The following is a 12,892-nucleotide window of genomic DNA, read 5'->3' on the forward strand; positions in this document are numbered from 1 at the left end:
GTGTGTTTGAGAGCTGGTGGAAATTTGCTAGGTTAAGACAAGGGCTGAGATCATGTTGGAGAATGGATTTTTCTCCTCCTTACAAAAACTGATGTACTGTTGGACTTCACTGACAGTCAATATTGGCTGTTGTAAGCAAGATGGAAAAACCCAGAAATGAAATGAGGGGGCTTAGATTATACTGGAAAACCTGTATGAGGAAGCTCATAAAAACCACACTGGATATGTCTACACAATAAAGAGAAACCATGGCTGGAACTTACCAGCTGACTCTGGTGCAGGCTGTGGGACTGCTTCATTGCTCTGTAAACTTCTGGCCCCAGGCTGAAGGCCATGTTCTGGCATCCTGCAGCATGCAAAGGTCCCAGAACTCTGGTTCCAGCCTAATCCCAAGTCTACACAGTGATAAAGCAGCCTGAATCTTGTGAGCCAGTCAGTTGGCACACAGTCCAGCCATGGATTTTTCTTTGCTGTGTAGTAGCATCCTAAACTTTTTTTAGTCAAGGAATTTGCAGTTGGCTTTCCACAGAATTCCATGTTTCTAGTATTCGATAATAAAATATAACAGCCACATGTTTACTAGTGCACATCCCCAAAACCAAAAAGGTATCACAAATCAATTTTTATTAATTGAATTTTTTTTATTCTGGACAAGACCTTACAGATTTGATTTGCCTGACCACCTTCTGATAACTTCCATGTGGCCATACAAGAATTGGGCCAAAAGATAGCTATAAAATAGCTGGAGATTGGAAAATATCTGTTAAAATCAAATATTACGTGCATTTTGGGTAGGAATGTGCTTTTCAGTTACACAACTACCAAGCTCTATTTAGCTGCAAGATGTGTCTTGTTACCTTCTTGGGAGTTCACAGGTTATTTGGCATTCCCTTAAGCTATAAATTATGGGCATGTGCTTACACTAGGGTGGTTTATTTAAAAAAAAATACAGTCCACCTTGAGAGAGAGAGAGAGAGACTTCTTTGTGCACGAAACCTTTAAATTGTGAGCAGACCGTTACTAGTTTCTTTTGCTTTTTTGTACTGAGCGGCTTCAGGATCTTAGTCTCTGTTTCACCATGAAGACTGTCATCATTCTCGTGATTTGTTGCATGGGAGGATTAGGACAGAAACAGACAGAAAAGAGAAAGAGCAGTGCTGAAGAAATCCATTTTCAGACTAAAGTCAAAGATTCTTGCACGATGAACATGAGTGGTAATGGGGAAATGAAACTCAGAATTGAATGTAAACACCAAGGCAAGTCTTACTGGTGTGAATATACTGGCAAGCCGTCAATTTGTCGTCCATTCAATAACAACCCAAAGCTTTATTGGAACCAGATTGTCCTTGAACTTAGAAAACTCCCAAACGCTTGCCAGTCCACCCTAGTGCTGAAGCCCACCATGTGCCAAAAGGCTCCCACTGATGCTCACATGAAGCAAGTAGTTTCCAGCTTGAAGCCAAGCCAGAATCCTAGCCAGCAATCAGATACAGCCAATCAGGGAAAATCAATCCAGAAACCCTTTGTTTCTCTGAAGCAAGTTAAAGAGACCCATCCAGGGAAAAGCTCTGCCAAAAAAGCAGGGAGACCTAAACCATCTACAGTACCTCTTATAAAACCAACACAGCATGAACAAGGGTCTGAAAATGATACTGAAGCAATGAAGTTGGCACGAGAACATTGCTGGGAATCCCTGCACACTCTCTGCTCCTACATCATCAGCATCTTTAGAGGTTAAGAATTGCTTCAGGTAAAGCTCCCTCTTCAATAATTTACAGCCGTAACGGTGTCTCTTCAAGTAGTTCTTTTTTAGTTTAAGCTTAAAACTCTTTAAAAGATTGGATAGGGATCATATTCTGTGCAACAAATTCAAAAACTGTATCTGGTAGGAAGAATTTGTTCCCATTGAAGACTTAAGCTTCTTAACTGTTAAGTGACCTAAGGCTTGATCCCAGAGGCATTGAAAAGTCAATAGGAGTCATAAGTCCCTTGTGTCCCTCAGGATTTTGCCTTTGAAAGAATTAAGAGTGCCTGCTTTTAGTTAATCAGTATCATTTTCAGTATTACTCTCCAGTATGTGAGATACAGTTCTTAACCCAGCAGTTAATCAGTTCCACCTGTAGAAGCTGGATTTATTTTTTCCCCCCAAATGCATGTTGCTTGATTTTAAACTAGTGAAATGGCATAGTTTTTTAATATATTGCATGCTTTTAAAAGAACAACTTACAGAAATAGTGACATTCAGGTTCTGAGAACACAAGAGTTAAACTTCTAGTTTGGTAACTTTAACTTCTAGTTATGTAACTTTAAACTATGGGGTTTAGAAAAGTAACTTAATTTACATACATAAACCAAAACAGATAATTCTTTGAATATTTCTGGTGGAAATGAGAGATCATATGCTAATTCTTTGCTGTTCTTATAGTTTGGCTTAAAGACAAACTTTTCACAAAAGGGTTTTACATTTTCCCTCAGATTACCAAGAGCTAGTTAAGAAAACCTGATGAACTCCCCACCAAAATGGAGACATGAATAGCATGGGGCAGAATGTTAGCTAATTTTAGGTATGTTTAGACTATCCCAAGCATGCTTAATAAAGCAAATTGCTAAATCACTCATTTTTTATTTTCTTTTGCAGAGCAAATTTGTTACAGCTGAAGAGTTCCCTACTGGAGTTTCTGTTTAATACCCCTTTTTGGGGGTAATACATTTCTAGTTTCCAAACAGGGGCCATTGCTACAAATCTTGTAGCTAGCTACTTTTTTTCTTACACTTCTGAAATTAAACTGTTAAGTTTCCAAGACACAAATATTAAGACAAACTTTTCTATATAAATGCTTTGATTCTTCTAGATTCCAATAGACTATATTATTGAGAATATGACTGCATATATATTCTGAGATCAGGTTAATTTTAGTTTCCTATATTGTACTGTTTGTACAACTTGATTTTTATGAGCATTTATAGAAATGAAAGCTGTAAATAATGCTCCAGTTTGTGCAACCAATAAAGCAATGGTTTTTGAAAATATCCTTGTGTGTTCTGCTGCAAACTTAAATTCATGTGTCTAAACAGTTACTTACATCATGCAGTGCCAGTTTCTTGGGGGCTGAGCACATTAGGGAGGAGGAACAAGTGCTTGTCCAGGCTATAATGATGATAATGAAGCTTCAGTTGGAAAACATGAATAGAAAAATTTAAAAGTATAAATATACAGTCCAAAAGAGATTATAAAATTGATTTTTAACACTATTATGAACATATAGTGAATAATCTTCACTTGCTCTTTACTCCAAATGCTGTATTTGCAGGAAAGATTTGGAAAGGGATAATGAAACATTGATACATATGAACCTCTTTAGTCCAGCACGCTTGGGACCTGCTTGGTGCTGAACCAGAGAATCTGTCAAACCTCAGGATGTCAGTATTGTCTAGCAGCACGACCCACGCTTCCACTACTTGTTGGGCTCTTAATCCATTTACCCCTAAATGTCTTAACTTGTCTTCATTTTACTCTATTAAATACTTTACAAAACATTGACTATATTATTCTCCCTCTGAAATGGTTTTTAACAAGTATCCCACATTGCCCTCCTCCCCTACACGAGTCTGTGAAACAAAACTGATAGGAAACACAATAGTGTTTGAATATCTGCTGTTAGCTCTTTCATACCCTGATTCTGCAATATTTAGCCTCTTCTACAGCTTTACTCACTTAAGCACTTCCACAGATGTCTAATACTGAAATGCTAACTAGTGTTTCAGGAGTTTGAGAACAAAATTAAGTGGGAAGGGAAAACATACGTGATAAAATTAAGATCCTCAATAGCACAGAATTGGTACAATAGAAAGTATACAGAAGGGAGGCAAACATTTGCCAAATTGTTTGATGTAATTGCATGTGCTAGGTCTGAACTCTGATAAAATAGGTGCTCGAGGAAGCCTAAATTTGATGTTGGCTATAAAATTAACATAACTATTTATCTGTAACTTCATTGAGCTTTCATATTTTTGTTCCCTTCGGGGACATTCTGATAGGTACTGCCAAACATGGAGAGAAGTGAATGCAGTTTGAGTCATTTCTCACACTGTTCATTAATGCCTATTACTGTGGTGATAGAGCACCATAGAGAGCAGTCTTGTAGGGAGAACAGATATATAAATATTTAAGTGGATTCTGATGAGAAACAGAACATGACTTTTTAAGAGAATTAGACGAGGGTAGTTAGTTGTGTTTATCATGTTTTAAAACTCTTTTGGAGACTGCACGTGGCAGCTTGAATGTGCTTATAGTACGAATGCTCTAGATTAGCTTTTATTTCTTAAGTATTAGGCATAGCAGAACCAGTCCATAAATATTTGAATTTTTCCAAGCAGCAAGGTGTTTGGAAAGGTTGGCCCAAGAGAAAGAGCAGAAGATTCTGAATGAATTATAAGTTGTCAGTTCCAAATAGGACGCCAAGGAACTGTTACTCTGAACGGAACAACAGTCTGGGAATGCTAACACTTTCCACAAGTGGTCTTTCAAAGTGTGTGTGTATAAAAATAAAACTATAGCTTCACAACTTGAATTCTGCCCCTCTTTCATCAAGTTCCAGCTACCTACAAAGTACATTTTAGCGTGTTTTCTTTAGCAAGACAGGCATCCTTCCATTTGTACAGAATAAGAAGTTCCTTGAGTTTGTAGACTTTGGTGGCTTCAGGCACATTCTTAAGAAGATTTTCTTCCTGCATAAATTTGCCATTGACCAACTGCAGAGCTGAAGTATTTGTATGCAGGGCAGCGAAGATGTGTGGTTGTCCAGTTCCAGAAGCAGCATTGGCAGCTGCACTGAGAGTCAGCAGAGCAAGCATATCTTGAGAGAGGCTTAGATGCCATCATGATGCTTGTGGGAGAGTTGAAGGAAAGAGGAAAAGGAAAGTAGTGGTTTCACATACTGGCCAGCCAAAATGGGAAAAGAACATGATAGATACGTCCAAATAAAAACAAGGCTTTTAAATCAATTAAAAACTAAAGTCTAGAAATGAGAGCACCATGCAACCTCAGTGAGAGGTTGGAATTATAATAATTTCTGACAGTATGAAACCTGTGCCTTTCTGAAATCTTCCACTTGTTCCCATGCTGGACATGATGACCATTTGAAGTGTCAAAGAAGCAGTGGAGTAGAGCTGTGGTCCAGCTGTTCCCAAAGTTCAGACTGCTACTACCTTGAACTACTGGACCGGAGACTCACTATTAGCTGCTTTGGTATTGAGTCCTGTGGAGCTTTCCAGATTTCATACGGCTATTTAAAAGCACCAACTTCTAACAGTCAAGGAAACAAGTTAACGTAATAGGTCCCAGCTACAGAAAAACATTCCAAAAGAGCTTCATCCTCAACTCCACACAAATCTAAGTATAAACAGATGAGTGTTTTTGAAAATCAACAAATCTAGCTTTTATTGTAGTAAGAGGGAGCTTGGTGGCCAGTTGCCCTTCAGAGAGCACCCTGCTGCCAGCATATGCCTAATAATTGAGCAAGGAGGGTGTGTGTTTGAGTACTCTGTTCACTCTAGCTCCCATAGTATCCTGCTGTGAGGGCCTGATTCAAACATCAGTGAAGTTCCAAGTAACTTCAGTGGAGTTTGGGTTTAACCTAGAGAGCTGGGTGTGTCCTTTAAAGAGCTAGGAGCCCAGACAATATAGAGCTTTATAGGTCAAAGCTAACCGCATCTAGAAATCAACATGTGACCAGTGCAGCTTGTAAGAGTATTGTGCTCCTTGTGTGGAAAATGCTGCTTAATAAGTGGTCTTCCAATTGCTACAGTACCTGGGGTCTGAAGGGCTGTGGCTAGACTGGCCAGTTTTTCCGGAAAATCAGCAGCTTTTCCGGAAAAACTGGGCAGATGTCTACACTGGCCGCTTGAATTTCCGCAAAAGAACTGACTTCCTACTGTAAGAAATCAGTGCTTCTTGCGGAAATACTATTCTGCTCCTATTCAGGCAAAAGTCCCTTTTACGCAAAGCTTTTGCGCAAAAGGGCCAGTGTAGACAGCTCAGATCTGTTTTCCACAAAAAAGCCCCGATCGTAAAAATGGCGATCAGGGCTTTTTTGCGGAAAAGCGCATCTAGATTGGCACGACGCTTTTCCGCAAAAAGTGCTTTTGCAGAAAAGCATCCTAGCCACTCTGTTCCGAAAATGCTTTTAACGAGAAACTTTGGCATGATTTTCTGGAAATGCTTTTAATGGAAATCTAGACGCAGCCAGGATGTATCCACATGTAGGTCACAGTGAAGTCATCTAGCTTTTAAAGTGTAGGATACATGTAAGCTCTAGCTCGATTTTGCTACAACAAGGAATGGTACAATTTGCTCTAGGCAAGTGTAAATGAATAAGTACTCTTATCCAGAAGGAGATGAAGGCTGATGACTCAGACTGTGAACCTTATAAAGGGAGGTGCTGATGAAATTTCCTCTTTTTATTTTTTTTGTGGGGGGTGTCTATATTCTTTCCTGTCCCCTCCCTATAAGTAGTATCTCTGGTTCTTCTGGGTGGATTCTTAGCCAGCCAGTCTTCATTTCACATCCCAATCTCCATGCGAACATCACTTGGAGAGGTTAAAAAGAGACTTGGGTATCATCTTACTAAAGAAATCATAGTGTTATTAAGCCTTCTTGCCCATAATACTATATGGAGATATACCTGTCTCATAGAGCTGGAAGGGACCTTGAGAGGTCATCAAATCTAGTCCACTCCCCTCACGGCAGGACCAAGCACCATCTCTGACAGATTTGACCCAGATCCTAAATGGCCCCCTCAAGGACTGAGCTCACAACCCTGCGTTTAAGCAGGCTAATGCTCAAACCATTGAGCTATCCCTCCCCTGTGTGTACTGAACAGTAGGGAGACAAGACAGGCTCAGGGGCAGATGACTGTTTTGCGGGGCCCCGGGCAGCATAACTCTGCAGGGGCCCCCCTTTGCCACGGCGCATGCGCTGTGACACCATGTGCATGCGCGGTGGCGCCATGGCACATGCGCGGTGCTTTTTTAAGTGTGGGGCCCGGGGCGGTAGCCCCGTTCGCCCTGCCCTATATCCGCCCCTGGACAGGCTACTACCACATGTTCTATCTGTCATAAATAGTATAGGGCCTGTGACACACATTTGAACACCTTTTTCTGAAAAGCAGAGGGCTTTTTGATACCAGATTGTAGGCACCTTCAGTTGGTTAGATTATATTAGGCAATATAATCTATCCACAGCAGTCAGTTAATATCATAATCTTTCAGACAATATAAAATACTGTTAATTGGCCATGTTCCATTCTTTTATAATAGCATGGCAATTGTATCAGTTACATTTCCATTTAATTGCTTGTGCTTAAAACTGCAAACACACAGTTATGAAGCGGGCTGCCATTTTGATACAAAAGTGCCATTCATTCATGAAAGGAGCAATTCAGAACTGTTTGCTGTAAATTCAGTGCAGTTTGCAAGAACTCTGAGTGAATGAACACTTCTCTGTTTTAGGTTAATCTGTTGGTTCTCTCACTATAGAGGGAAATCTACACACATGAAGATGCAGTCTCTCTCTCTCTCTCTCTCTCTCTCTATCTCTCTCTGAGGTCCAGACTTAGCTTTGCCACTGATTCAGAGTTGTCAGGCAATCCATGCGATTTTTGAATGTATCATTATGTATAAAATGAAGTCAGTATCCGCCTTACATCTGTGGTTGTCATGAAGACTTGCAATGTTTTGAAAAGGTAAAGCAATCAACAAATGCCAACTATTTTTAAAAAGCACAACAAAATACCCAGAGAAGATATATTACACACACACACTTGAGAATGAAGAGGAGAAAATGAGTTTAAATATTCCACTTATTAAATATTGAATTCCTCAGTCAATCTGTGTGTATTCCCAAAGAACTGTTGTTGTATCAGCTGTTTTATCCTGAACAGAGTATGGGAAAGATTTTCTTCAACTTCACTTCTCAGCAATTCATATTGTTTGGGCCTATGGGTTTATTCGCATCATCCTGGGTGTTAATAGCTATGTTTACAGAAGTCTCCTAACTTTGAATGTTTCCAATTTTGGTGCCTCATTTGTCACAATCAGGGCCTAATATAAGAGGTACCTGAGCGCCTCTGGAAATCAGGTCTTGACCCCTTAATGAGCATTTAAAAACTAAGGCAATCTCTACTCACAAGCAAGGGCCTTCCAGGATTTAGGCCCTTTATTCTATCATGCAACTGAATTAGTCCATTTTGATTTTGAAGGCTGAATGTCAACTGTATGCCTAGCTAGCATGTTATTGCTTCAAGCTACTTCTTTATTAAACAGCTATTAAATGTTTGCCTTTGCAATCGTGCACTCTGGTGATTTTATAGAGAAATGTTTAATGGTCACAACCTTTTTCTACTGATGAGGTTCCAAGTTTGTGTGTTGTATTTCTAATTTTTCAACTGATGTTTTCATTAAGGTATTTTTCCAGACACGTAACAACCTGAAATTGTGTGAGAATATTCTTTTCTGTCTCCAGTTCCTGCCACTTTCTGCCATCAGTGTTTTTCTGTCCTGTTGCTCTAGTCTACACTACAGAGGTTGTGTCCGTACTGCTATTCTATTATAGCCGCCAAGTACAGATGCAATTTTTATGCTGACATAAGGAGTTTTTCTGCTCATATAATAACACTCTCTCCCTGAATAATATTAGCAATACTGACGGAAGAATGATTTTGTTTGCATAGCTATGTTGGCTAAGGAATGTAGGGGGTTTTCAAACCCCTGATGAACATAGCTATAGTGATAACTTGTAAACATCGCCTTTGTCATGCAGCTGCTGGTTCCCGTTTTTCTTGTTTCTTTGAATTTAATAGGTTATAGCCCAAGAGACTGTTTAGCTATATCTGTCGCTATCGACTGTTGGGATATTTTAGAGTTAATGGGCTCTTGCAAAGGCTTGCAATGTTGGCAGGGCTCTGGTCTACCTAGACCTGCAAATCTTTCCTTGCTAAATAAGCCTGCCTTTCCTCCCTGCTGCGTGGAGGAAAATAGTCAAGGCCATTTTCTCTCTCTCCTTGCTGCTGATGAGAGATAGAAGTATTGTTACACTAAGCTGCAGTGTGGTGAATGCACCCATTGTTAATCGTGCCTCATTGTAAAACTTATTATCAGGGACACGGTTTTTTTCCCCCTCCCTGTAAGCTGCTTTTTAAGACATTAGGTAATGCCGATTCAACTGAAAACCACCAGTAAACAAGAAACAGAAACAGGTATATTTGTATTCATAACTTGCTTACTAATATTCATTGTATGGGAGAGGGTTTATGGATAGACATGTGAATTTACATACTAAAATGGATAAAGTAGTGTTATCTGCTGCCAAATCTTTGCCACTCAGAATAGTGTGTTGGGGGTCCATGGTGAACGTGCGTGGGCAATAGAGCGGTCCGTTTTACTCCTTCCACTCCTGAGTCTCCCAAGCTTTCTTCTTCCAACATCTACTGCCCCCAATATATAGCAAAAATGCCCCATCAGGTTTTTTTCAGGCATTACAGATGCATTTTCACAGCGGCACTTTCACGTTGTATGCTGAATTACACACTGTTTTAGGGACAAAGCTCAGAGAAGACAGTAGGTATCATCAACTCCATTGTCATCTAGTGTACAAGAACTTGTTCTGAGAATCTATTCTCAAACTTTTCACTGCTTGTACATGCAAAGTTTATTGGCAATGAATAGTCCTGTGTCTGAGAGAGCTTATTGGGTAAGCATGAGGCAAGAGGTCAGTTATGGATTTTTCAGAACAGTTATCCTACTGCAAGTTGGTACTTGAATTATGAAGCCTGAATTTTTTGGTGACATATGCTATAAAACAGAGTGCCTAACAAATTGCTTGCAGTAAGTAGTCAAAATATAGTAAGATTCCAATTCCATTAGACCTACAAAGATTATAGTCAAGAAAGAGAACAAAGAAGCCTTTTTAGCACTAACTACCTTGTGAACTGAACTAGTCCATTCTGATTTTGTAGGCTGCATGTCAAGTCAATGTGACTGCTACTGCAAAGTAAAAATTCATGTGTAAAATTTTGTGACATTTCCCCTAGTCTTATTGCACTATTCATGTAATAATATTAGGATTGTCTCCATGCTTCTGGCACGTTGTTTTGTAATGAGACTCAAGATCAGATTCACCTTCCTCATTCAGATAACTTTCCACATATTGGTCAAGAGACACCGGGAAGACCAGAGTCTTCCTGTAATGCCATCATTTCATCCATCCATTTTACCTGCCACAAATGGGTTTTCTAGTCTTATTATTTGTCTTATGTTCATGGACAAAACAGCATGTGGAGGAGCATTAGGATTGCTCTTAAGAGCTTGGAACCATTTTACAAAGCACAGTGACGATATCCTCTGGAGTGACACAATCTCTCATTGGGTGGAAATGGAAAGCCCATCTCTTAAGGACAATCCTGTCTTCACAGTTCAGACCCCAAATTCCTGCCCATGGGTGAGGAGCTCACTTGATATTTTCACATTGCACAGGGAATGGTGTAAAGATAAGAGAAAACTGATCATGCTAAGATTTCCAAACTTATACATGGAAGAAGCCTGATGATATGATTCAAGCAAGTGACATACCTACAGAGGCACAAAATGCTGACATGTAAATGCTGAAGTGATATAGAACTGATATGGAGACTGGATCAGAGGATCAGATTACCTCACATATGCATAATATGAGATTCTTGCATCTTCTGAGCCAACTCGTACTGATTACCATGAAAGATTGGATACTGGACTAGATGGAACTTAGTCTCATCCAGTCTGGCAATTTCTGTCTCCTCACATTTAGTCCTTATCCAGTAAACATCCTTCCATCTCTAGTTTAGGATGACCAGTGGAGGGCTACAATACTTCTGATTATGCCTGTGCTATTCTTCCATCGTTGGGAGATCTTAAAAATAAAAAATTTGGAACCTTGTCAATAGTATAATCAATGGAATGTGCATGTTAGAAATGAGAGGAACTCTGCACTGCAAACTCTGTTTTTTTTTCTAGCCCGTGCTGCCTATAATTTTATTTTTTTTAAGTTTAAGCATGTGTTCATTTGTATGCGGCTCTCCTCTCCATCTCATTAGTGCTTTCTTCCTACAGTAAATCTGTCATGGTGCAAAGCTGAGCCAGATATATACAGTGTGCCCAATGAATGCAAACTTCTGTGCGCTAGCATATAGATTACTGTAATTCATGTATCTGAATGCAGCTGTGTTTTCTTGGGTTACTGGTGTTTACCTTTTGATTCTTTTCCCATAGTCTCCTTCATTACTTTAGATTTGCTGCAGTATAAAAAGTAGCCAGTACGATCGGGTTATACGTAATAAAACTGAAGATCTACTTTGTGTTTCATGTTTTCAAACCATTGTACAAACATTGAGGAGTTAGTATGTCTGAGATGTTTGTTAAACAAACAAAGTATTAATGAGCTGACAGAAAAGAGCTGTCGGGAATAAGAAGATATAATAATGTCTGATTATACAACATGCACCTAAATCTAAAATGTATATAATGTGATGTCAGGAGCAGGGATCAAAGGGTTAAACCTCTCTTGCTTTCCACAGTAATTCTTGTTTGTATCTAGCACACTTAAAGTGTGTGTGTGTGTGTGTGTGTGTGTGTGTGTGTGTGTGTGTGTGTGTGTGTATTTTGAGAGGCCACTAAGTAATTTTGCTGATCTTTAGAACTCTTCCAAACCTGCGATTGTATGGGCATTAGTGTGGGCTCTAGAATAAATTAGAGCAGGGTACTGCTGGATTGCAACTTATGTTCTAGCTGCATCTCTTGTCTCGACTCAAGCAGCAGGAGAGACAGAGCCACTAAGCACCACACTTCTCCAAGGGCCAGCTCCTACAGCTCTAGGCTCTTAGCATAATGAGAGCGCACCAGAACCGGCAAGGATTGGTATCTGTACCCTGGGAACTCATCTCTCCTTAAAGTTACAAAATACCATCTTTAGAAAATCGTACCTGGGTAAACACGTTTGAAAAGCCTAAAGACAAGTGGAAGCAGGATCAGAGCAGGAAGAGTTAATTTGATCACCATCCATTGCTGTGCAAGATCTAGCTCACATGTAGATGTGCATGCCATGGAAATAAGGAATAGTCAGTTCCACTGCATATGAAAGGCATTTTTGCCCTACTGCTTGGTAAAAAGCCAGTGAGGCAGGCCTAGCACCATTGCATTTGAAGAGGGTTAATGCCTTGCTGAGGAAGGACAAGTTTTCCATTTGAATATAGTCTGGCCCAGCTCATAAATCTTTGGAAACTCCTTAAGGAGTTAGTGGCAGGCCAACAACTCTTACCAGCACCTAACTTCATCTGTATCCGTTCCTATCTAGTCTCAAACCTAGAATAGGCTGTGCTGAAAGATCATTGCCTCAGGGTTTTGGAGAAAGGTCAGATGTTCATGTTAGTATCATTAGATATTTGGGCAGGCAGCCATCAAGGATATTCATCATGGAGGATTCCTGACTCATCTATAGCAATTGGCAAGGGATGGATTGTGTCTCTTTTTAAACCAGTTTTCTTCCTTTTGGAGACATTTCGGAGGGTTGTGAATGGTAGTTGCGGTCTCCAAAAATCTCTACCTGGAGAGTCAGAGAGGATTCAGTTTTTTGTTGTCTGCCTAGTTCCTCTCGTGTGAGACAACGTGGCTTCCTCATTATCAACATAAAAATCAAATTCAGGGTATTTACAGGTTTCGTTTTCTAGCACTGTCACCTCAGACATCACTTCTCTCTGCACATCTATTTTTGATAGCTGAGATGCTGAGGACAGTTTGGGTCACAGGATGGAATGTGAGGGGACTACTAGGCTAATAGTTTGTCAGAGGATAGCCTGTGGCTAGA

At 39.9% G+C, this 12,892-nt stretch overlaps 1 protein-coding gene across 1 annotated transcript; it reads left to right on the top strand.

The window, feature by feature from the left end:
• Positions 1–94: 94 nt before the first annotated feature.
• On the top strand, positions 95–3,079 carry FGFBP2 (fibroblast growth factor binding protein 2). Its single transcript, XM_014580567.3, has 2 exons — positions 95–1,750; positions 2,639–3,079. Exon 1 carries the CDS (start codon positions 1,079–1,081, stop codon positions 1,736–1,738), a length of 660 nt encoding a protein of 219 aa, XP_014436053.1. The 5' UTR covers positions 95–1,078; the 3' UTR covers positions 1,739–1,750; positions 2,639–3,079.
• Positions 3,080–12,892: the final 9,813 nt, after the last annotated feature.

The sequence above is a fragment of the Pelodiscus sinensis genome, chromosome 5 (assembly GCF_049634645.1).
Source record: "Pelodiscus sinensis isolate JC-2024 chromosome 5, ASM4963464v1, whole genome shotgun sequence".
Lineage (NCBI taxonomy): Eukaryota > Metazoa > Chordata > Testudines > Trionychidae > Pelodiscus > Pelodiscus sinensis.